This window comes from Anticarsia gemmatalis, chromosome 13 (genome assembly GCF_050436995.1).
Source record: "Anticarsia gemmatalis isolate Benzon Research Colony breed Stoneville strain chromosome 13, ilAntGemm2 primary, whole genome shotgun sequence".
Taxonomy (NCBI): Eukaryota; Metazoa; Arthropoda; class Insecta; order Lepidoptera; family Erebidae; genus Anticarsia; species Anticarsia gemmatalis.
This window is the reverse complement of record NC_134757.1, coordinates 10,426,656-10,449,551: the sequence shown is the minus strand read 5'-3', so window position 1 is coordinate 10,449,551 and position 22,896 is coordinate 10,426,656. Positions and strand designations below refer to the sequence as shown.

General features: G+C 34.9%; 4 protein-coding genes across 17 annotated transcripts in view; 2 read left to right on the top strand and 2 right to left on the bottom strand.

The window, feature by feature from the left end:
- Positions 1 to 1,398: 1,398 nt before the first annotated feature.
- Positions 1,399 to 3,201, top strand: Rpn6 (regulatory particle non-ATPase 6). The gene has a single exon (XM_076121399.1). The coding sequence runs from the start codon at positions 1,551 to 1,553 to the stop codon at positions 2,811 to 2,813; it is 1,263 nt and encodes a 420-aa protein (XP_075977514.1). The 5' UTR covers positions 1,399 to 1,550; the 3' UTR covers positions 2,814 to 3,201.
- Positions 3,202 to 3,651: 450 nt separating this feature from the next.
- On the bottom strand, positions 3,652 to 9,788 carry LOC142977494 (uncharacterized). 2 transcript variants are annotated; one of them, XM_076121397.1, is made up of 11 exons: positions 9,401 to 9,788; positions 9,165 to 9,249; positions 9,008 to 9,078; positions 8,548 to 8,863; positions 7,916 to 8,105; positions 7,614 to 7,693; positions 7,287 to 7,505; positions 6,812 to 6,952; positions 6,387 to 6,518; positions 6,055 to 6,154; positions 3,652 to 5,046 (listed from the first exon to the last, which is right to left on the bottom strand). In XM_076121397.1, the coding sequence occupies exons 1-11, from the start codon at positions 9,504 to 9,506 to the stop codon at positions 4,870 to 4,872; spliced, it is 1,617 nt and encodes a 538-aa protein (XP_075977512.1). In that variant the 5' UTR covers positions 9,507 to 9,788; the 3' UTR covers positions 3,652 to 4,869. The 2 variants fall into 2 exon arrangements, with proteins under 2 accessions (XP_075977512.1, XP_075977513.1); XM_076121398.1 differs by having other exon boundaries at positions 7,916 to 8,102.
- Positions 9,789 to 10,027: 239 nt separating this feature from the next.
- Positions 10,028 to 16,869, top strand: LOC142977944 (uncharacterized). Of its 6 annotated transcripts, none has more exons than XM_076122085.1 (10): positions 10,028 to 10,077; positions 10,361 to 10,628; positions 10,847 to 11,184; positions 11,849 to 11,962; positions 12,351 to 12,500; positions 13,065 to 13,209; positions 13,737 to 13,839; positions 14,522 to 14,648; positions 14,845 to 14,914; positions 15,173 to 16,869. In XM_076122085.1, exons 2-10 carry the CDS (start codon positions 10,404 to 10,406, stop codon positions 15,536 to 15,538), a joined length of 1,638 nt encoding a protein of 545 aa, XP_075978200.1. In that variant the 5' UTR covers positions 10,028 to 10,077; positions 10,361 to 10,403; the 3' UTR covers positions 15,539 to 16,869. The 6 variants fall into 6 exon arrangements, with proteins under 6 accessions (XP_075978200.1, XP_075978201.1, XP_075978203.1 ...); XM_076122086.1 differs by having other exon boundaries at positions 10,042 to 10,077; positions 10,372 to 10,628; XM_076122088.1 differs by lacking the exon at positions 10,028 to 10,077 and adding an exon at positions 10,105 to 10,218 and having other exon boundaries at positions 10,372 to 10,628.
- Ypel (Yippee-like) overlaps positions 16,856 to 22,896 on the bottom strand; it is a 164,867-nt gene continuing 158,826 nt past the window's right edge. For all 8 annotated transcript variants that reach the window (XM_076122089.1, XM_076122094.1, XM_076122092.1 and 5 more), the window contains one exon: positions 16,856 to 22,522. In XM_076122089.1, coding sequence (XP_075978204.1) covers positions 22,433 to 22,522 — 90 coding nt within the window. In that variant the 3' untranslated portion in view covers positions 16,856 to 22,432. The remainder of the gene's footprint in view (positions 22,523 to 22,896) is intronic.

Here is a 22,896-nt window from a genome sequence, read left to right as displayed (position 1 = left end):
CCACGTTCGCCATAAACCGCCATGTCCCATAAATAACATAACTCAGTAACTAAGCGTTCACGATTTTCCAGTGGAAGAAGGTGGTTAAAAATCCTGAGTTGAAAATAATCTTCACATACGCATATTTCTTCGTCTGGGACATCTTCAACAGATACGGTTGCAAGTTTTTGAATATCTTTTATTGTTGTTTTTAAATTCTCAAGTGATTCCAGTCTTCTCTCTAAATATTCTTTTTTATGCTTTAATGCCATGAGAGCAGCAGAAGGCTTTTCATTTTCAGGTGCTTCCAAACGTTTTATACGGTCATCAAGTACATTAATCTTATCATAGACTTTACTTATTTCGAGAGTGTGAGTAGTAGTAAAGCGCACCATAGAACCTATTTCTTTGCCTTTGGCTCTTAATTCATCTAATACTACTTGAGCAGATTCTGGCTCCTTTGTTTTAAGTTCATCTACTATTTGTTGTAAAGTTTTCGTTAAATCAACTGTTAGAGATTGTACGTGAACGTTTATGTATTTACATAACTTTATGGCCAACCCATCGTTTATTTTGTCTACCCATTGCAGTAATTCTTCTGATTCGTCAATAATTTTTGTTTTGTATTCCTGTTCTGCTTGGATTTTCCTTATCATCTTCATTTTATCCAAAAGAGCATGAGTCACTTCCTTGTGCATTTCTTCAACAATTTCAAAATCAGCGTGCAAGTTAGCTTGTTGCAGTGGACTCAATATATGTCTTTGTTCTTCAATAAACGTTTGAAAATTTTTAATACGAAAAGCTAGAGAATCTATGGTAAAACTCAAAGCTTTGTACATTTCATCTCTTGGAAAGTTATCTTCTATAGCTTTTTTGAAGGTCTCTATCTCATTTACAGTATGTAGCCATTGTAGGTGGAAATCAACTATAAGTTCGAGAGTCCTACCTTTATCTGCTTTTATCAAAGCCTCGCGTATATGACATGAAGTATTGAATATGTATTCTGAGTAATCCTTTTTGGTTAGGAACACTACCGCATTCTCATAAAAACCTTTTATTTCTTTTGTAATATCAAACAAAAATTCAACGGCTTCTTGTTGTTGCATTGTTAATAAAAATATAAAACCACTACGGAACTAAAAATATTTGAAATAAATTTTTTGACAGATACTGATATAAAATGTTAGTAAAAACATTTATTTTGTTTTTTTGTGACACATTAAACTATGGTTATATGGCATTATTTCTTGTTTTAGTCGGTATGTACTAAAGAGATCGTTTGGCTTTATAAAAAGTTGTTCGACAATCATTAGGCTGTTATTTATTTCTATGAATGGTAAATATTAATGAATGTATAAAACACACTTTAGTCAAAATTATTTAATTTCTACCATAACTGAAATATTATTGGTGTTAGAACTGGCAACTCTGTACGCGTCTACGATTTGTTTCTGAGGAGGTCGTCGATGACTTTGCGATTATACAAAATTACAAAGAAAAAGTGTGTCCGTTGTAGTGCTATTTTACTGTTTATCTACGTTTTTTAGTGTAAGCATATAAATATACACAACATGGCCGGAGCGATGTTATTCGAGAGATCACGCGTCTCGTCGTCGAACAGAGACGAGGACGTACGCATGACCGACAAAATGGTTAGCACTGGCGAGGTGCCCGAAGATGATGAAGAAAATATAAGGGCCAAGGAACAGGGTATCCTAAACCTTGGCGAGAAGTACAAGAAAGAAGGAAAAGCTAAGGAATTAGCGGAACTGATCAAAGCGACAAGACCGTTCCTAAGTCTGATAAGCAAAGCGAAGGCAGCGAAACTGGTGCGTTCTCTCGTGGATTTCTTCCTCGACTTGGAAGCAGGCATCGGCATCGAGGTCCAGTTGTGTAAAGAGTGCATAGAATGGGCCAAGGAAGAGCGGCGTACGTTTCTGCGACAGTCCCTGGAGGCGAGACTGATCGCTTTGTACTTCGACACTGGTATGTACACAGAAGCCTTAGACCTCGCCACCGCACTGCTCAGAGAACTCAAAAAGTTAGATGACAAAAACTTATTAGTGGAAGTGCTACTTTTAGAAAGTAAAACTTATCATGCACTTAGCAATCTACCTAAAGCCCGTGCCTCACTGACGTCAGCTAGAACCACTGCCAATGCTATCTACTGTCCACCTAAAATGCAGGCTGCACTTGACCTGCAGTCAGGCATACTCCATGCAGCTGATGAACGTGATTTCAAAACTGCTTACTCATATTTCTATGAGGCATTTGAAGGTTATGATGGTGCTGACAGCCCCAAAGCTCTAACAGCTTTGAAATACATGTTGCTGTCTAAGATCATGTTAAACAATGCTGAAGAAGTGGGATCAGTTTGTAGCAGTAAGGCTGCTCTCAAATATGCTGGTAAGGAACTAGAGGCCATGAGAGCAGTGGCCACAGCTTCCCACAAAAGGTCTCTGGCTGACTTCCAAGCAGCACTGAAAACTTATAAACGTGAACTGGAAGAAGATGCAGTTGTAAGAGCTCACTTGGGAGCTTTGTATGACACTATGTTAGAGCAAAATTTGTGTCGTATTGTGGAGCCCTACATGCGTGTGCAGGTTGACCATGTAGCTCGTTGTATCCGTCTGCCAGTTATTCAAGTTGAGAAGAAACTCTCCCAGATGATTCTTGACAAGAAGCTCAATGGCATCCTTGATCAAGGTGAAGGTGTACTAATTGTGTTTGACGAGTCCCCCTTGGAGAAGACGTACGAGACTGTCCTGGAGACGATCCATCACATGAGTAAGGTTGTTGATACACTCTACCAGAAAGCTAAGAAACTCTCATAGACCTATGTAAATTTGTTGTAGCATTAAAAACAATAATGTATATCAAAGTAACCATAAATTTTCAGTTGAAACATTTGTAAATGGAACTATTTTTTGAATGAATTCAAAATTGCATTATTTGTACCACAATGTTGTAAGTGAAATAGATAATTACAGAAAATGTTTAAAAAAAATGTAAAAAAAGATAGTCTAGAAAATGGGGAATTGCTGCACCCCAGTGCCTCATGTTGCAAGGCTCATTGTGTCCCTTGACACCTACCTACTACAAAAATTACGCATTTTAAATATACTAATCCTTAATTTTGATTTTACATTTCCTTTTTTAACATAAGCTAGTGAAAAATTATAATATTCTGTTTTATTGAGATAATAAAAGGTGTTCTCCAAATGATTGTTTTCTTCACCTTTCTGCCCACTCATTATATTTAGCAAGTCATGTTATTTTAACTCCTTGGCACACAGTGCAGTGAATCACACTGCATACTAACCTACCTTTACATACACCTATGCATTTCTTTCTTAACAATCTGCATTCACAGTTTGTTTCTAACATTATTTAGTTTATAGGGCACTCAAGTCATTAGTTCTAGATGTTTCTATTTGGTAATGTGACCTTATTATCCAAACAAGTAGTGGTTAGCATTGATAGTGCAGTAAAGAACTGCATCTGACCTTTTATGGTTGCATACAGGTTTCATGTGTGGTGTACTATTTCTATTAATACTTTTTAATTGCTTTTTACAACTTTAAAGGAGGTTCTCAATCTGTGTGTAGGTATGTGTGTTTAAAACTCCATTCTTGTTGAACACAAAGTTTCATTAAAAAACTGATTGTTGTTTATCCTTTATTACAAATTTTACAAAAATCACATTCAAATATACTTTTCTTTGTGACTAACTAAAGCTAAAACCCTTATTGAAAATGCTTTGACAATGTATTTACACTTTTCATTAGACTAACATTAACATAAAACACTAATGAGGTAGGTAACAATTGTATGTTAATTAAACTTTGTTCTTGTGAAATCACTTTCTTCTACATATTTTTAATTAAGAACATAAATGAGCTCTTCCAAATAATATGTTTCTTACATTATCATTAGTAACAAACATCGTTTACCCAGCAAAAACTCGCGATTATTTCAAAGTGGGCTGATAAACTATCATAGATAGGTATTTTATAACAATCATGTGAAAAATGCCGAGTTAAGATTAGCTTTTACATTTAATTTCATTAACTTTACACATTCCTATCACTAAATACATTTTTATTCAACTTTTCAATAAGCTTTTTACTCCTAAGCACTATTTCCATCACCCTCTTTTCTATGCAAAATGAGCAGGACATAAAAGTTTTTGCTTAGTATGAAATATTCCTTCATTATATACAAGTGCGAAAGGTGTTTTGATAAGTACCGTTATATGACGTCACTGCTCAATATAAACATTATCATTTCAACTCATTTCCCGCGGTTCTTTCAATGTCATAATGTCAATGGCCGATGTGTTAAAGCGTGGGTTATTTCGTTGAAAATAAATGCAATACATTAATTTCGTGAATTGTTGATTTCATGTTGACGTTTGTTAGAAATCTAGACTACAATTTATCTCTGCGCCTAAGATTTATGTGTTAGCAATTTGTTGTTTAATTGTAATTTTGCTAAATAAATATTGTGAAATAATGCAAACGGTAGTTTGATTTCACTGTTCCCAGGTCACATCTTTATTGTTTACATTAAAATTTGATTATAATTAAAGGGATATGGTGGGTTTATATTTAAATTCTTAAGACTTCGGAAGTCTAGACTCAGGCACATAAAACTTAAAATTAAGGCTATAATTATAACACAGCCACACAACAGTTAGCAAGTAGCAGAGAACAAATATTGATACTAATTTACATTTCGAAGGTACAGGATACACTTATAAGGCACACAGGTCTTCTTAACTAAAATAATTTCTTCCTACTTAAATTAGAACTTAGTAAATATTTCAGGCGCAAGACTGCCATTTCTTTTCAGAAAAGTAATATTATTCTAACTAAAAATAAACTTATGTTATACATTATTCCTTCTATTAAACTCTTCAGTGTTCTCCGGGACAGTCCACCTTGGGTTCCAGTACCGGGGCGGAGTCTTCGGCCGCTCGGGGTTGTTGACCCCGCGGTGGTGCGAGCACTCGTTTATCTTCTTGGCCATCATCTCTGGATCATCTTTGTATAGCTCACTGAAGAACTATAACAATAATGTTAAATTAACTATAGTTCTTAAAAAATATGACTGCCTCTGTGATCTGAGTTGTGAGCGGTTTCGATTCTAGAATCGGGGAAAGTGCTAATGGGCTTTCTAGTTTACATTAGAATATTCTCAATAGTATTCCGAAGTCTGCTAAAGCACCCGGCTTATGGCAAAATATTAACAGGGCGCGTGTGACATGGCGAAACGTAGGTGAATGATAAAGAATAGTATGCTAACCACAATTCCATGAATATTTCGTCTCATATACGACATACGTGTGCGTGAACATAAAATACAGTTATAAACAAACAATATCCAATAACTACGATTTTATGTTTCGAAGAAGAAGAATCTAGAAGGCTCATTGCTATAAAATCTCAGATTTTCGGAGACCATCTTAGAAATTTAAAGATGCTTAGTATTGACGGGATTGCCACTCATACGTGCGCAGGGGTTGTATTAATAAATGGTTTATGTATTTTTTACTCGATAGGTTGAACCTGTGTATATGTTACTGTAAAAGCCCGAACTGTGGCAAATCCTAAGATTTTCCGGTAAAACCTAAGATTTACCAACTCTCAATGGTAAAAGTCCGAACAAGCCGGAGTTTAAAAACTATGTTACGATATATAAAAAAATCCTCCTTCATAACTATGTTTATAACTATTTCACGGTATAATTATATACTGTGACATAGTTATAAAGAAGGAGTTTTGGGCACAGCGACATGGGTAGGTTAGGTTAGAAGGCTAAGGTGGGAGCGAGCGAAGCGAAGCTCCCACCTTAGCCTTCGTGGTTATTTTTTTTTAACCACTCGGTAGGAGGAGCCCCGCGAAGCGGGGCTCCGGCGACATCTCGACATCATCAAGTGAATATAGGTAAAAGTTCGAAATAAAAGAATTGTTCGGACTTTTACCATTGCGAGTTGGTAAATCTTAGGTTATACCGGAAAATCTTAGGATTTACCACCGTTCGGGCTTTTACAGTAACATATATATCACTCACTTGTACACATTTCTCGCAAGCCCATCCAGGCAGCAACCGTTTCTCTGCGCGCGTTCTAGGCCCATCATCATAATCCACTTCTACCGGCTCTGGTATTCTTCTAAAAAAAACATTTATAGTGTCATAATAGACAATATTCAAACAGACTTATATCAATTAATAGCAGGTTTAACTTCAAAGGCATGATGTAAGTGTATTTTAAATTAATTATTACTTCAAAACTTCTGAATAAGTAATCAGTTAGCTTACAAGCTGGAATTTTAACTAGTTGTTTAGCCAGTAGAGAGGTTGCCTGACACTTTATAAGTTGCTAAACTGGTCTTAATCCTTACCTTTTAACCTGTTCAGTGGTAATCCTAGATACTTTAGCATCTCGTTGTAGTAACGACATACTAGCTTGCAGTTCGTCGTCATCTTGAACATTCGTGAAGTTTATGTTGTCGGCCAACGGACGCTTTGAGGGACTGGAATTAAAATATACATGAGTAAAATGAACGCGAAAAATTTAAATATGGACTCTAAGGTTAGAGTCGCAGGCACGATATTTCAATTTTGCGCGTTTTGCTCTTACGCGGTCTTGTACGCGCAGCGTCGAAACAGCCCAAGAACATAATAATAAGCAACTTATCTAGAAAATATGCCACCTGTTAGGAGCATATAGCATAAAAATGTGCCTACTGATATACATTGTGAGTTAGCTTAATGGTTTAAAGAATTAATGGGTTAAAAAAAATATCATAATAAATTATTCATTTACCTGATTGGTTTGTCCTGTTGGTGAACATCATCCAGTTTTTCAACATGCTGTAATAAAGAGACACTTGCTTGTGTATCACAGAATGTTGTTTCATCATGTGCTTGCTTCAGTGGAGAACTTTTCAGGAAGTTTTTGGGCAGTCTGCGGAGAAATCAACAAGAAGTTTGATGTGTGATGAAATTTTTTGCTCCAAAATTGTCTCATAACAATGCACAATAACTTGGGAAGTTAACTATTTAATAGTCTAGCAATCTTATGTATCTTTTCTTTGAGTTTGGTAACTTTTGCCAATTTTATATAGAATCTAACTTTAGTGTAAAGTTTTCAGGGGAATTTCATTTCAAAGATACAGCGCCATTCATGGCATTTCAGGCGACCGATTTGTGGTTGCATTATTTCGAATTATGTTTTGTAACACAAAGTTGGTTTCCGAATCTGCAATGAATCCGACTGCAATACCTATATGTATATTTACCTCTCAGGATGTAGAATATTAATGGAGTCTTCTTGTGTGTAGGTTGCACTGTGGTTCATTTTGATATTGTTAATACATTTCTTTATTTCTTCTGTGTCTCTTTCCACCTTTATTTGTTTGTTCTCAGAATCTTGAACAGCCTTTTTTACAGTGTTACCTGCTTTGTCTGTTTTAGTTTTTAAACTTAATGGTTTCTTAAATTTCATTGGTGATTTAAAACTGCAAATTAAAAAAATGATTTGTTTTAGTTACTAGTTTTGTTTTTTATTTTAGTTACTCATATATTAATTGTTACTTATTTAATTATAAGGATATAAAATAACTTACAGAGTAAAGTTTGTGGGACCACTTGTAGGTGAAGGCAAAATAGTGTCATCATTCTCCATTGATTCTTTTTTAATTAACGGCTGAAAGAAATAACAATTTATAACTTTTTCATGTACTTAAGCTTTAACTGTTAAACTATATAGAACTTAAACTTTATATAACTATATAGCGGAAAATAGTTCCTACAACAATAAAAAAACCATAGAGATAACAAGATTTTCATAGAAGTTAGTTGATAATTTGCACAGATTTTGATAATTGCGCTACTGATCATAATATTTCTCTTGTAAAATTGTTCTCACCTGCACTATACATTCAGTTTCACTCTTCCCTCTGCTCCCACCACTGAACTCTGGTGAACAAGTGATATCAATCACATTACTTGTCGGCACCTTTACTATGTTCAGTCTTGATTGTCTCAACTTGTTTGTCTTGCCTCGGGTTGGAGTAAGAAATGTTAGCTTCAGTGCTTTTGACTCTGGTGTAGGCCTGCTAGGTATAAAGTAAGATTTAATTTGTTAAGTATAATAAATATGTGAAGATTTTCGGTGTCTTCTAAAGTCTAAATCCCTTAGTTATTTTCAAATGAAAAGTTTACAAAAGTGAAGCTATCAAATCAAGTGGATTATGTAGTGTGGAATCATCAAGCTAGCTAATTATTCACTGGATACGTATAATGGTTGTACCTGATGGCATCGCAGATACACAAGGTCCATCAGACTTTCAGACCTTAGCTCAGAAATCCATCTTCTTAGAAAGACAAAGTTAAGGCTTAGTACACACATATTTGGAACATATTTATTAAACAAAAAATCCAACTCAACTCAATCGTTCCACTTTTGTTGATCAGGTTTATCTACACTATGACATATTTAATCTTGCCACCCAGTGTATATGTTTGTAGCAAGCCTAACAGCTATAGTTTCATACTCACCAATTATCTGGACACTTCTTCTTATCTACAGTAGCAACCATAGAATTCTTCAACTTTTTAGTCTGTATTATAGGACTGGTACGCCCTGTAGGTGTTCCTTCTATCTCTGATATAGACTCATTGGCAGAAGACAAGTCTTCATTTGAACCTAATTCTTTTTTAATATTGATAAATTCTTCCTGTTTTAAGTTAGTTGTTAAAACCTCCCTGCTTTTACTATTCTCCTGGTAGTGTGTAGTGTCTCCAAATAATATTTTAAATACTTCATCCAGCAAACTCCAGTTTTTTGTTTCATTTAATCTGGTTAATGCTGATGCTAGAATAAAATATTGATGTAGAGTAAATTTTACTACTTTCAGACAACAGTTTCATTTCTCCAACCACAGCCCTAATTAAGGCGCTTTATGCCTTTGATTAAAAATGTAGACAAAAAATATTTAAAAAAAACTAAAATCCTTACCAACTAATTGTATGATATTGTCTTTTGATTTAATATCTTTCTTTAGTTCCTCAGCACCACAACATGCTTTACTGTGATAAAAATAAAAAACAAGAAAAATAAATTAAAAAAAAAATGCAAAAAAATTAAAATGTCTCAAGTTATTAATGTTTTTTACCTGGTACATTGTTCTTTTTGTTTCAAATATTGCGTTTTATAGTTATCTGATTCTATGTGTAGTTGCTCCAAATCTATTAGTAGTTCTGAAAAGAAATGCATTAAATATATAATTTCTGTGCCTTCACAGTATATAATTATAGCTTAATTTAAAAAAAATAATTAAATTATATTAGGAAAAAACCAAACAACACGAAAATGGGTACCATTATTTCAAATTTAGTATGTTTTGTTTACCTTTGAAATTCGACAATCCCTGATGTAATGTTGTTTCTAAAGCCAAAACTCTACTATTATTTGACAGATGTGGAGAAAAAGAAGCTGTAAATGAAACTGCAGACATGATTAAGTTGTTTATCAGCGAAATAATTGCCGATGAATGTTTTGTTAGTTTAGCGCCAAAATATTATTCAAGGTTTTCTCGCAAAAATACATAACCACTTTTGTTCAACACTGCTAGTAAAACTTCTGACACTTTGGGTGAATATATAACGCGTTTCAATGTGTTAAAAAGGTAATAATTATTTAAATATTTAGCAAAACTAGGACAAATATGAGAAAATAGATGATGATCTTTAAATTAAATACAACAAGCTGTCAGTCAAGTGTCAGTAAACCTGTCATGAGCTCAGCTGTCATTTACGCTCAATGAAAGGCGTTGTCAGTAATTAAATATAGCAAAGGCCTTTTGCTTTCGGTTCTAAATTTCACTCTGCTAATATTTATTGTCTTATACAAATTAAAATACAATGTTAAATTATTAAACTCGCGTTATTTTTTCCCCTTCTTATATGATGCAAGAATACAATTTACATGGAAGTCCTAAATTGATACATTTGTTACTGGGCAATATTTTTAATCTGCGATGCCAGATCAGGCAAAGGAATAAAGTTGAGTTGCGTAGTGGAATCCAGGTATATTTCTATCCCATTATTATTTATTTTACGCTGTGAATGTAGTATTTAAGTTCGAAAATACATATGTTATTTATGATAGAACATCGTAATTCTCTGTATTACATTTTTGAGTGATTTTGCAAGAATTTGCTATACAAGGTTTAATATTACAAGACCTTTGCTTTGTTATGTTTTCTAAAAAAAATTGTCATGGCGGTTGTCTGGGGTTGTCAAAATTATTTTCAAATAAATTATTTTTAATAATTTTGTATTGAAATGTTTAAATTAGTGAGTGTAATAGTTTGTTTTCAGGTTGTAGTGATCGATATTGGATGGATTGAGGTATGGCGGCTGAAGATGATATGATTGTATTGGTTGTTGTGGACGATGACGAGAAAACCAAGGATTCTCATATTGAGATAAAAACAGAGCCAGGAACTTCTTCAGATGACTTTGGTGCTGTAAATGATATTTTTGAGACAGCTGAGAAACATGGCAAGTTCATTGCTGTAAAGCTGGAACCACCGGACGAAGAGGATTGTGATTATGTTGATGATGAAGTATTGCAGGTGATGTTTGATTTTCTGTTATTTATTTACCCTTTTTTAGTATGATGTGGTATTTCTGATTAAGCTGTAGCTTTTTGATTTAAAATCATTGTTTCTAATTAATTTTGCACAATATGAATTTCAAAACTCCAATTAATTCTTATTCTAGACTGTAAAATTCAGCATACACAATTTAACACTTGATTATACTTAACAAACCGTTACCATCATAATTTCAGAAAGTGATCAAAACCGAAAATATTAAATCTGAGTGCAATGATGATAATGTTACAAACTTTGACACCAGCCAGGAGTACAGTCCTGATGAGGAGTACCAACAGTATTACGAGGAGAACATCAAGTATGAAGATTCTGAAAGGCACATGGCCAATAAACACCGCTTTTCTATGCTAAAGCCATGGCAACGGAGGTCATTTGTTGCGGAACTTAGACAGGAGTATGTGGAATTGAGGGAAGATGAAGAATTGCTTATTAATACTTTGGAACAGATTATGAGGAGTGTGAAGCCACCTCCACCTCCAAGAGACTATTATATTATGAATGGGATTATGTTTGAGTGAGTAGAACAAAGTTATCTGTATTATACAGCTGTGTCCCACAATATAACAAACACTACTGAGCTCTGGAACACTATTGAGAAATATTCAAATACTAGCTGACCCGCTCAACTTTGCTTGCTTCACTTAAGAGAGAATGAGTCATAATTTCCCCGTTTTTGTAACATTTTTTACTGTTACTCTGCTCCTAATGGCTGTAGGGTGATAATATATAGCCTTCCTCGATAAATGGGCTATCAAACACTGCAAGATTTTTTCAAATGGCACCCGTAGTTCCTGAGATTAGCGCGTTCAAACAAACAACAAACTCTTCAGCTTTATAATATAAGTATAGATAAATTAGAAAAATCCTATAGGATTTTGCCTGAATCAGTAATCCAGTCTTTAACCTCATTAATAATTAATTAGATTAACTTATATACCTACGTATATAAGTTAATCTAATTACCTACGTATATAAGTTAATCATAGCCTACTGCAAAATAGCTGTAGTCTGAGAGCTGTGTCTTGTAAAAAATGTTGCATCTATTTGCCTATTACACATGCTTCACGATGTTTATTTAATATGTATAGACACATTATTGCATTAAGTATTTCAATACCATAGCATATCATGTTTATATCCAATATCATAAAAATATAAATTATATTGTATTGACACAGGTGTGTACTATGTGGGTCATTATCGGACACAATACCAGCTGCTCGACGGCACTATCAAGAGAAGCACGGGCAGAGGTACTTAGTGTGCTATGCTTGCGGTGTGGATTTTAGAAGGTAACTTCTTTTATTATCTACGTATGTTTAAAAGAGATCTAATATTGTTGATGTTGTATTTCTCTTAACCTTAATATCATTGAAACTGTTAGACATATTTATATCCCAGACCTTCCAAGTTCTCAGGTGGTCTTATTATGCCATAAGAAAATATATTCAATTAGGCTAAGATGATTTCTGTTCCTTGCTGTCTGAACATGACTTAGGAAGGAAGAAAAATACCTAGAGATATAATATATAATACCTAGGATATATGGTGACTATCAACTAACTTAAGTGTAAAACACCTTTCAAATATTTTTTAATGTCAAAAACTCGCTAGGCGTTAAAAGAAGACTACAAAATCGCTCAACTGAATGTTTTATAACCCATTGTTTATTGTTTTCAGTACAACAAACTTATACAAGCACGAGAAGCGTTGCGTGGCGCCCGACGCTACGGTCGTGTTGAAGGCGCGCGCCGCGTGTGTGGGCCGCAAGGGAAGGAGCCGACCGTTTCTCAGGCACTATGAACAGATCGACAAGGCAGACAAGGCCAGGTATAGAAATAATTATTAAATATTATATAACTACCTGTGTGTGGTATACATGACTGCTGATAACAGGTTCCAGCGGGCTTATCACGTATCTCAGTTGACAGCTAGTGTACGTCAAATTGATGGTCACTATAAAATACATTGCTGCTTTGATGTTACGTGTTAATCACTATATTCTAAGAGAGAAAACAATGTACAGCATAGTGGCTGTCAAATGTTTGACAACTGAGATACGTAATAGCCCCCCAGGTTCGACTCACAGGTTGGGAAAAGAACTACTGGATATTCAAAGTTGTATTACATTTTTGATGATTTTCTAAATAGTAACCCACATTTGGGTGCGTGCAATAAGTTCGTCCCCTATTACATGGGATTAACATTGGAAATGGCGAAAATTTATTTACCTATACTTACGCTGTTGAGTATAATATGTACATACAAATACTTAATCAGAAGAGGGCTTTAATTTTTTTGGACTATAATTTGGACTGCAATATCAAATGAATTATATATAAAAGTTTAGGATAATAAAAGACTTGTTTATATTAAATCAGTGTGTGTATCCAGTCGTTACAGGTTCCCGTGTCAGCTGTGCTCGGCGGTGTTCATGACGCGCAGTAACCTGCAGTCCCACGAGAACCTGCACCGCGGCGAGAGACCTTACCGCTGTCACGCGTGCCCTTGCGCTTACACCTCGTATTCTGCGCTCTCCGTATGTTTCTATTAAAGCATTATATGTCAACTAGCTGACCCGCGCAACTTCGCTTGCGTCCAATTAGAGAATGGGTGAAAATTTTCTCCGTTTCTGTAACATTTTTTACTGGTAACCTGCTCCTTTTGGTCGTAGCGAGATGATATATAGCCTATGTCCTTTCTCAGGTATCAAAATATCTCCATACCAAATTTCATGCAAATTGGTTCAGTAGTTTAGGCGTGATTGAGTAACAGACAGACAGACAGAGTTACTTTCGCATTTATAATATTAGTATGGATTAATATTAATAGCACCGCGTGGCATGTCTTGTGGGTTCGAATTCCATCCAAGATAAATATTTGAATGATTAGAAGCATCTGTTCTAAGCCTGGTTGTAAATTTATCTAAAATAATATCAGTTTGTTGGTTACTAAAGTACAAGATTTGCGTCGTTTGCATTTAGATTACCCATTTGACAGTTTTCCAAATATACCTATATATTTGTTAATTAACATAATACTTAACATGATTATTATATGTTACAGCGTCACACTAAGAAGCACACTGACATCCAGTTCATATGTGACCACTGCAGTCGATCATTTAAGATCAAAGCCGCGTTAGTTTCACATATGGACACACATAAACGTAAGTAAGACTGACATATAAAGTTGAGAATTTTTTATATTGTTGTTGCATGTGTTGGTGTCAACTAGATGATATCATATTATACTAGCTGACCCGCGCAATTTCGCTTGCGTCACATAAGAGAGAATGGGTGTAATTTTTCCCCGTTTTTGTTACATTTTTTGCTGGTACTCTGCTCCTGCTGGTCGTAGCGTGATGATATATAGCCTATAACCTTGCTCGATAAATGGGCTATCTAACACTGAAAGAATTTTTCAAATCGGACCAGTAGTTCCTGAGATTAGCGCGTTCAAACAAACAAACAAACAAACAAACTTTTCAGCTTTAAAATATTAGTATAGATTAGTATAGATGTGGATCTCATAATTAACCTCCCAACCGATGCTCGGCCACTTTCCTTCAACCCGGCTAACAGGACATTGTTGATAGTGTCCAAGTGTGTACATAATACACAGATACACTCTATTCTATCCGTATATAGTGTTCAGTGTGATACAACTTTTTGGACCGACTCGGGATTCGAACCCAAGATCTCTACACGGCAGAAGATGCGTACCTTATTGTCTGTTATACAAAGGCAGTCATTTTTAGTAAACTGCCTTATCAGAGCTAGTCAGATTTTTTCAAGAGACTTGAACGGTTTTTATAAATGTAACTATAATATATGTTGTGTTTGTTCCAGCGATGCGTAAACACGGTTGCAACGAATGTACTCGTAGATTCGCGCAGAAGTCAGCGCTAATGTTGCACGTGAACAGAGTACATCGCAATCTTCCACCGCCTTGTGCTTGCCAGATATGCCCTAAGAGGTAAAGACAAGAATATATCACTAACTTCTGCTCGCCACTTCTCCTTATCATGTGTTAAGCCGGTCTATAATACCTATGTGATTCTATGCTCCAAATTTCATCAAATTTAAAAAAAAAAAATTATGTTCAGTAGTTTTGGCGTGATTGAGTCTGATATATGAAAATAGTTTTAAAATTACTTTACTTTATCTTTCAGGTACCCTCGTATGTCGTTACTCAAAGCCCATATGAAAAGAGCACATGGAATGTCTATTATAACACGCAAGGTAAGTTAGTTATATTTCATAACACCCTTAAATTGGCCCTTTATTTATAGAGATGAGGTCTAATTCAAGTTTGATGTGTTCATACGCCATTCTTCTGATCCACTAATTGTTGTTTCGGGTCTGATTGTACTTTGTATCTGTTGTTTGTATTTCTAAAAGCCTCTGCGGCATAAAAGCAATTCCTAATGCGGGAGTTGTCTTTTAAATGCAAATAATACCGTTATTATAAATAACAGTAAAAACATGTATTTATTTCAGATGTTCTTCAAATCCTTACCAACGATGACGGAATCAGAAATAAAACAATCCAAAATAATACTAAAATCTGAGAACGACATTGACTACGAGCCGCCTTACGACCCAGAAGAGATGTTCAGGCTAAGTAACATCTATGAAAATACAGACACACCTGAAAAACAAGTCTATACAGACATACCGAATGAACAACTAAATAAAAGTGATTTAATAGAACATATGAAGATTACAGATTTTGTGCAGTTTGTACGAAAAGCGCCTGAGAATATGAGTAATGTGATTTATATAGAGAATGGAGAGATTGTGGACAGAATGGTGCGTTCTGATGATAATTTGATATTGGAAGTTGAGGACCCCTTGTTGGAATAATTGTACCAAATTTATATTTCTCTTTGGACCCGCCACTGCCCCCGGCCCTCAAGGCTCTAACGCTCAGAAGGGGGACGGTAAGTGCTTGTTCACGTTGGCCGCCAGGCGGGCGTTTGGCTCAAACTGGTTGATCTTACTTGACATCGCGAGTGGAGCGCGCCCGCCACCGCTAGTTCGACGTGAACACACACGAACATCTTCACGCGTTTGATATTGCCGCGAGCGCGCCACGCGGGCCGCGCGCGACACCGCTAGCTCGCCCGCTACTTAGACCGCGCGTAGGGTTTGTACGTGAACACTTGGGAACTACGCCATATGTTTGATATTTCGCGACCGCGCCCGCGAGTCAACGTGAATGAGCACTTACGCCCCCGTTGGAAACTTATGTTAAAGGGAAAGTGAGAAGAGTTAGGTTGTATAATTAATCTCGATGTTGTACATTTTGTTAGTGTACGTCAAAACACTTATGTATACGTACTGAAAATACTGTCGTATGAACTTCTTTTCTAAACTGAAGCAATTTTTTTTTGTTCATGAACTTGAAAGGCTATTGTTCCTATTTATCATATTTTATTTCAATTGGCTGCCGTCGGATGATTGAAACTGAAAACATTATATTTAAACAGCTAGTCTATAGCTAAAAAGTACAATTTTTGTTGTATTTCTAATGTATTGCTGTAAAACTTGTCTGTGTTGAGACGAGCTATGCGACTTGTAGACATTTTTTGTACTAAGACTGATCTATTTTAGTAATTAATTAAATAGTTAATTTATTCTAACATTTGATTGATTCTTACGTCCTTTTGTAAAGTGAATGTATAATGAAGTAAGACATTCTGTATTTCTGAAAAGATGTTGATTATTTATGAAGAATTATAATGTTGTTAATGAACTTTTGAGTTTTATATTGATTTTTAAATACTTTTTATGAGTTTGCTTTTATTTATTGTGATTGTAATATTAGTAGGTGTACCTACTATTTCAAAAGATCTTATTTATTCTAATACCATGATTATGTGTAACTTAATTTTGAAAAGAGATAGAGGAGACATACCTACTTTATAGTAGATATGTGATGTTGGAATTACTTGCAATGTAAGAAAGAAAACTATGATTTATTCAGATAGAGCAGGTATGGATTTTCCGTCGTCAGATAAGTTTAATTCAAGGAAGAATTTTGATAGGTACAGGTAATAAGGCGTAATAACGTATGGATCGTCAAATCATTATTCTTTGAGTACAGTCACCTGGTGACGGAAAATCGGCATTGTAAAGGCTCGTAGGTAGATAACCCAGTTACGAAATAAAAATACAAAATTTTAATACGAAAATGTGTTTTATTACGCACTTATTATTTCAACCAAATATGTTTACTCATCTATAGCATAATGCGTACAATCTTTAGAAAGACACCACGAACGTTTTTTTTTATAATGCATCATTACATACTAGGAAAATACAAAAATATTAAGCGGTTTCTTGGTAAACAACTACTCGGGATACCTTAAAAATATGCGAAATGTACACATACTTAATGAAATGCACCATTTTATAATACGCTGTTCATACATCTTGGTCATCAGTTAACACTCCAAGACCTTTATGTTTTTGGGCTTCTAATATTAATCTTACACTAATTATTATCTATTATGATCGTAATATTCTCAATTTTATATCATTATTGATGTTTTGGGACCACTGAGCGGATTTTTGTCAACTCATATAGTTTACGAGAGATGTAAAAAGATCGACATGACTATAATCGTAATGACGATGTGATCGGTCAGTGAAAATGCAATTACAATACAGTCAGTGACTGACAATTATGTTTCATTAGTAGTACGAAATATTAGAAGCCACAAAACAACACGGTAAAGTGAATGGGTGCATTGTTTTAGAGCTAGAAAGCGTTTTTTTTCTATTCTCGACAACAACAATCACTTCGACCAACAACCACAAAAACTAACATCAATTCTTATCTTCACTCCACGAATACTGATCATAGTGTTTTATCTTAACAATGGTCCAAAAATATCTAATAGCATCCCTAACAATCAAGTAGAAAAATACTTTTAATTACGCCTCACAGAAATCTAGCATCTTTTTTTAAATTTCCCTCTCACTATTATCAAGATATATTTTTTTAAATATTTTTTTCTGTTTCATGTCGAATTGCGTCAAAGAATACATTATTTTGTGGGTCTAAGAGTGTTAATCTATACTACTGTGACAATGTCGATAAGTTTCGTTTATCGTGTTGCATAATGTTCATGATGAAAATATTACGTCACTCTGTATAAAACTAAACATCTGACGATGCCGATAGATACGACTGGTTTTAAAGCATTTTTTATTTGTTAGAATTAGTCGTGTCTATCGACATTCGGTATTCCACAGTATCGATATATCTAGGTCTAGTCAAGTCTCTATTCAAATGTGAGTTACGATTCCTCGAACTTTAAAACAAATGAGACAGGTATTTTTGGGCGCTCGAGATATCGTAACTGACATTTTGTTTGAGGCCTAATAACTCTCCATATCACTAAAATTTTTAGTATCATAAATGTAGATATTTAAATATAACGCCACTGCCTTGTTAATATTAAATTAATTTTACAGTTAATGAGTTATTTTTTCATCTACAACATTTAGCATTAAACATAAAAGGCAGTTTGTATTTTTGCTATTGATATTTTTTGATTTTCATTAAACGAACGTAAGAATTTCGTATACAGTTTACTTTTAGATGGAACATGGGTATCTTTTCAATAGTGCCTATCAATGAGCATAATGAATTGAAGAACAATTATGAAAATGACTGATTAATGAATTTGGCTGTTAAAAACCGTGAATACGGATTTTTGAACACCCAAAAGACCCCTATTATCGAAGATACCCATGTAAGCTGTACTTCAAAATATATTATAACTTACAAGAGTTCAAAACACAGATAATGTCACAGATTGTATAAACCGATATTATAATCTACACATCACCATAGACCACACTCTGTCCGTCGTATTTTGTCTTTATACAAATGGGGTTTTTATCTATCCTCTACCATTCAGCCTCTTTATATTTTCATTGAACATTGTGCATCAAAATCTTAACATTAAACCCTAATGATAACAACACGATTACATTAAATAGACAATATTGTGAACTTTTAATGCATTATCGTTTGACCTTACTTTTACGCTGAATATGTTTTTTGAAAAGACGTATCTGTTAGAAAGATCTTGTTAGGCACAAGATGACGGTTGAAATACAGAACCTGCTTTTGTTAAGTTGGTTAAAACTGGACTTTTTATAGTAGGTTGCCATGCCAAACTTAAGAAAGTTGAAGGATATCCTTGAATTACACAATGAAAATAACTTAAGTACCTACCTACATACAATGTCAATTTTGAAAAATACTATACAATACATTGACAAATAAAATACGATAAAGTTCACAGCCAGTAAGAGTAGAATATTAAAACATCATTTGTTCTAAAAAGTTAGATACTTATTTGAAAAAATATAGACCTTTCCTAAGTTATTGTCATTTTGTAATTCAAGTGAGTGCATGGCAACAAATTTTGTGGTAATTAAATATAGTGGACATAAAATTAATGTTATTCGAAACTTTGAAATCATAATGCACTTCGGAACACTTCGTTTCAAGACTAACATACTCTTAACATTTGAATTGCGACTTTGTCTGCATACAGATAAGGCTGTTGATCCACGTGAGAATAGATTTCCGTAGTGCATCATGATTTTACAAGAATATAGAACATAGAAATTACATTCAGCTGTACTAAAACACCTAGCACACATATTAATATTAATTGTACAAAAAATATCGATACATTGATGTTTCGGATTGTTTAGTCTATTCGCAACTACAACTAACTTCACAAATACGTCTTTTGTCTATGATATTAGAATGTCCTCTTACATTCTAAAATCAAATCTGAAAATCTAATGTAGCCATCTAAATTATGTATTTTATTTGTAAAAATAAGTATGTGTTATTATAAAAGTTCTGTTTGGTAGAAATCGTAGTTACAGAAACTTTTAAATTATTATTTTTGATTACTCAACTTTAGGTCGTACTATGAGCAGCTAGTACGGCAAGATATATAGTACGGATTAGTGCGTTATTGAAAGACAGGGATGCAGCTATGTAGAATGTATAGCGTCATCTCTTTCTAATGACATAAGTAATGCTTAACCCTGCATAGTATGGGCAGTATATTTTAGTTTATTGCATTTTGTAGCGTTCCTATTGTGCTATTTGTTTAGTTTCTGCGACCATAGTTTCCAACCAAACAGTACTTTTAATGACAAAATCTTCTGCCAATCAAAACAGTTTTCTGATTTGATTAACAAAAGAATCTTCTCACGTTAAGATAGTTCTGGACATATTTAGTGATAACGATGTTATTTAGGCAGCCATGGAAAAACTACCAATGGTAGCTTTAGAATGGTCATTAAAATAAAACAAATAAATATTCGTAAAATAAAAAGTGACGAGTTCTTTACTATAGTTAAATCTACACCTACGATAAAACTGCTACCTATGTTTTCAAAGGAATATAAAGTAAGTTACTTTTAAACAGTAATTTGCACTAATTGGTCGATGAATAGACAGTGTGTCAAGCCAACTTTGGCGCAGTTTGTTCATATATAGGTTTTCTCTGCGACTGACAAAAATTATAAGCAATGAAAAAGTGTAATGAGCGATTTCATTTGACATAAACATAATCACAGTTTTTTACAACCAGGTGTAGAAAGTAATATAGTATAAAATACGCGTCATTTTTATTAAACGATATTTTCTGTATAAATAAAATTTTTAAATAAAATAAGAATGTACTTATACATAAAGTACATTATAAATAAAATTTTCCAATAAATCTGTCCAGAAACATATATATTTCGTACGAACGAGCGTTCACTTAGAATTTGTATTATATTAATGTATTATACAGAGTATACACTAGTGGCAGTTATCAACGCTCTTGATATTCAACTGGTAGTTTAAAAACTCACTAAATTTGATTTAATTTAAGATTACCAACTTTATAATTTTACAAAAAAAATGTCGCGTCATTAATGGCAACACATTCTATTTTTTTCATGATGGTAACAAAAGTTTTTAGGGCCTAAACACATTGGTAACGTTAGTTTAAAAATAGCTGCATACAGAAGAAAAGTGTTATTCAGCTTTTTTTCATATTCGCGATAAGAAAAAGTTGGCTATTTAATTAATAATTATAACAAGTTTTGTTAGGCCAGTTAGTTTATTCAGTTTTGTTCTTCTTCAAGTTCAAGTGTATCTCATATTAAACCGTGTTAGTGAGCTTTTAAACTGAATGCGACGGCAAGTCATTGCGTACATACATACAAAAATTACTCCAATACAACACTATTTGAAGTCGGACGTCAGATTATCGATATATAACGATTATTCGGGAAATTATCAGTGCGTATGACTCTTCGATCCATCCACAGACATCGTATGTAATCCAAGCTCATGCAATTTCTTACAATGATATACTTTATACAATTATAAATGAAGTACCATGGATTAAGATAAAATATACGGGTACATGTAGATATCTAATTCATTACATTTTAAATGGAAACAATAAATGAATAATAAAACTGTCCGATAGCTAACTCGCCACTTTCATATAAAATGAGCTCAGAACTCACATTCCCGGCTATCAACTAAACACAAACAAAAAATATAATTTGGAAAAAACAAATTCCGTTGAATATCCAAAGATAAAATACGAGGAATAGTCGAAAAATTGTCACAATTATAAACTAAAAATCACTAAATCAGGCGCAAAATAAAAATAAAATGGAAATCATCTTCCCACAACACATTACAGTTTCGACTAGGTTCCTCACAAAAAAAAAACAAAATAAAAAGCAAATTGTACAGCTGAAATCATTAGGAACATACAACTGACGTTATCTGAGCAACTTCTTGAAAGAATACGTTCAAGAAATTCAAAAATTTCTATTACTAACATACTTATCACAGGTTAAAAGGGACAAGAGAAAGTATTAGTGTTCTCTCAGTACAGTACATACGTAGCTACATAATATAAAAACTAAGACAACTCACGACGCGACCGCCGCGCCCCCCTCCCCCCTCCGAGCGCGGCGGCGAACTAATCGTTTTAAAAATTAATAATAAATTCTAAGCCCATAGCCCCTTACGTGGGGCGGTTGAGATCGATTACTTACATTTATAACAATATAACATTACGTTGACTGGCGGTGCCGAAGCGCTGAAGCCGATTAAAGTAAAAGAGCACATAAGGCGATATCCTCCTCGTGCGGAGTGTGCGGGACTGTGTGTGGGACTGTGTCACTGTCCGCCGTAGTCCGCCACTGTCCGTCACAGTCCGTCATAGTCCGCCACAGTCCATATAGTCCGCGCCGCGCGCTCCGCCGGACCTCCCAATAGTAATTAGTTAATGTCACAAAAATAATATGTTGTCCGGCGCGAGCGAGCGGCGCGGCGGCGCGGTGTAGCTGTGACGTCACACGAGCTGTGACGTCACGAGAGACTGTGACGTCATGCGAGACTGTGTCGTGACGCGGGGCTGGTGGGAGGCGAGCGCGAGACTCGCCGGACACGTCATCACGAAGGCTCGAGCTCGCGGCGGGGGTTCATCGTCGCCGGCCGGTTAGGGCCCGGGGATGGCCGAAAAGGAACACTCGTGGTGCATATTATCAGGTGTTTGTGGGTAATTGACGCTTCGTTGAGTGAATGTCGCGGGGCGTGGCTCCGACCACCAATCGTATCACAACAGCACTGTAGTCCAGTCAGGCCAGGCCTGGTCACTGCGGGGTCGGCGCGCGGCCCGCCGGGGCCTGACCGCGCGCCTAGTCCCACCCGTTCTCCTTCACCATGTGAGCCAGTTCTATTATGAACTTGCCCTCTTTGTATTTCTGACTTGATTCGAACGCGTGCTCCTGGAACAACACAAACATACACATTTCAATAAGTGATATTACACCAAAGAGGTGCCGAGACACGTCTCAAAGTGCTAAACGAAAGGGTGACTTAAATAGAAGTCAAGGCGGGAATGTCTTTGTCCAAAACTAGATACAAAGGGAGCAAGTATTAACATTTCTATATGGTTAAAGAAACTTGAAAAACATAATATGGACATATTATTTATTCTGTGCAAAAAGTAAGGGTGTCTCTGGCTTCAAAAAAGTGTTAAAAAAAGCTCAAGTTTAATTTGACTAGCACGTGCCATTTGAAAGAATAAATAAAGTTATCTTACACTAAAGGTAAAAGGGTGAGTTGATGTCTATTGAAATAAATCTCGCCGTTTGGACGT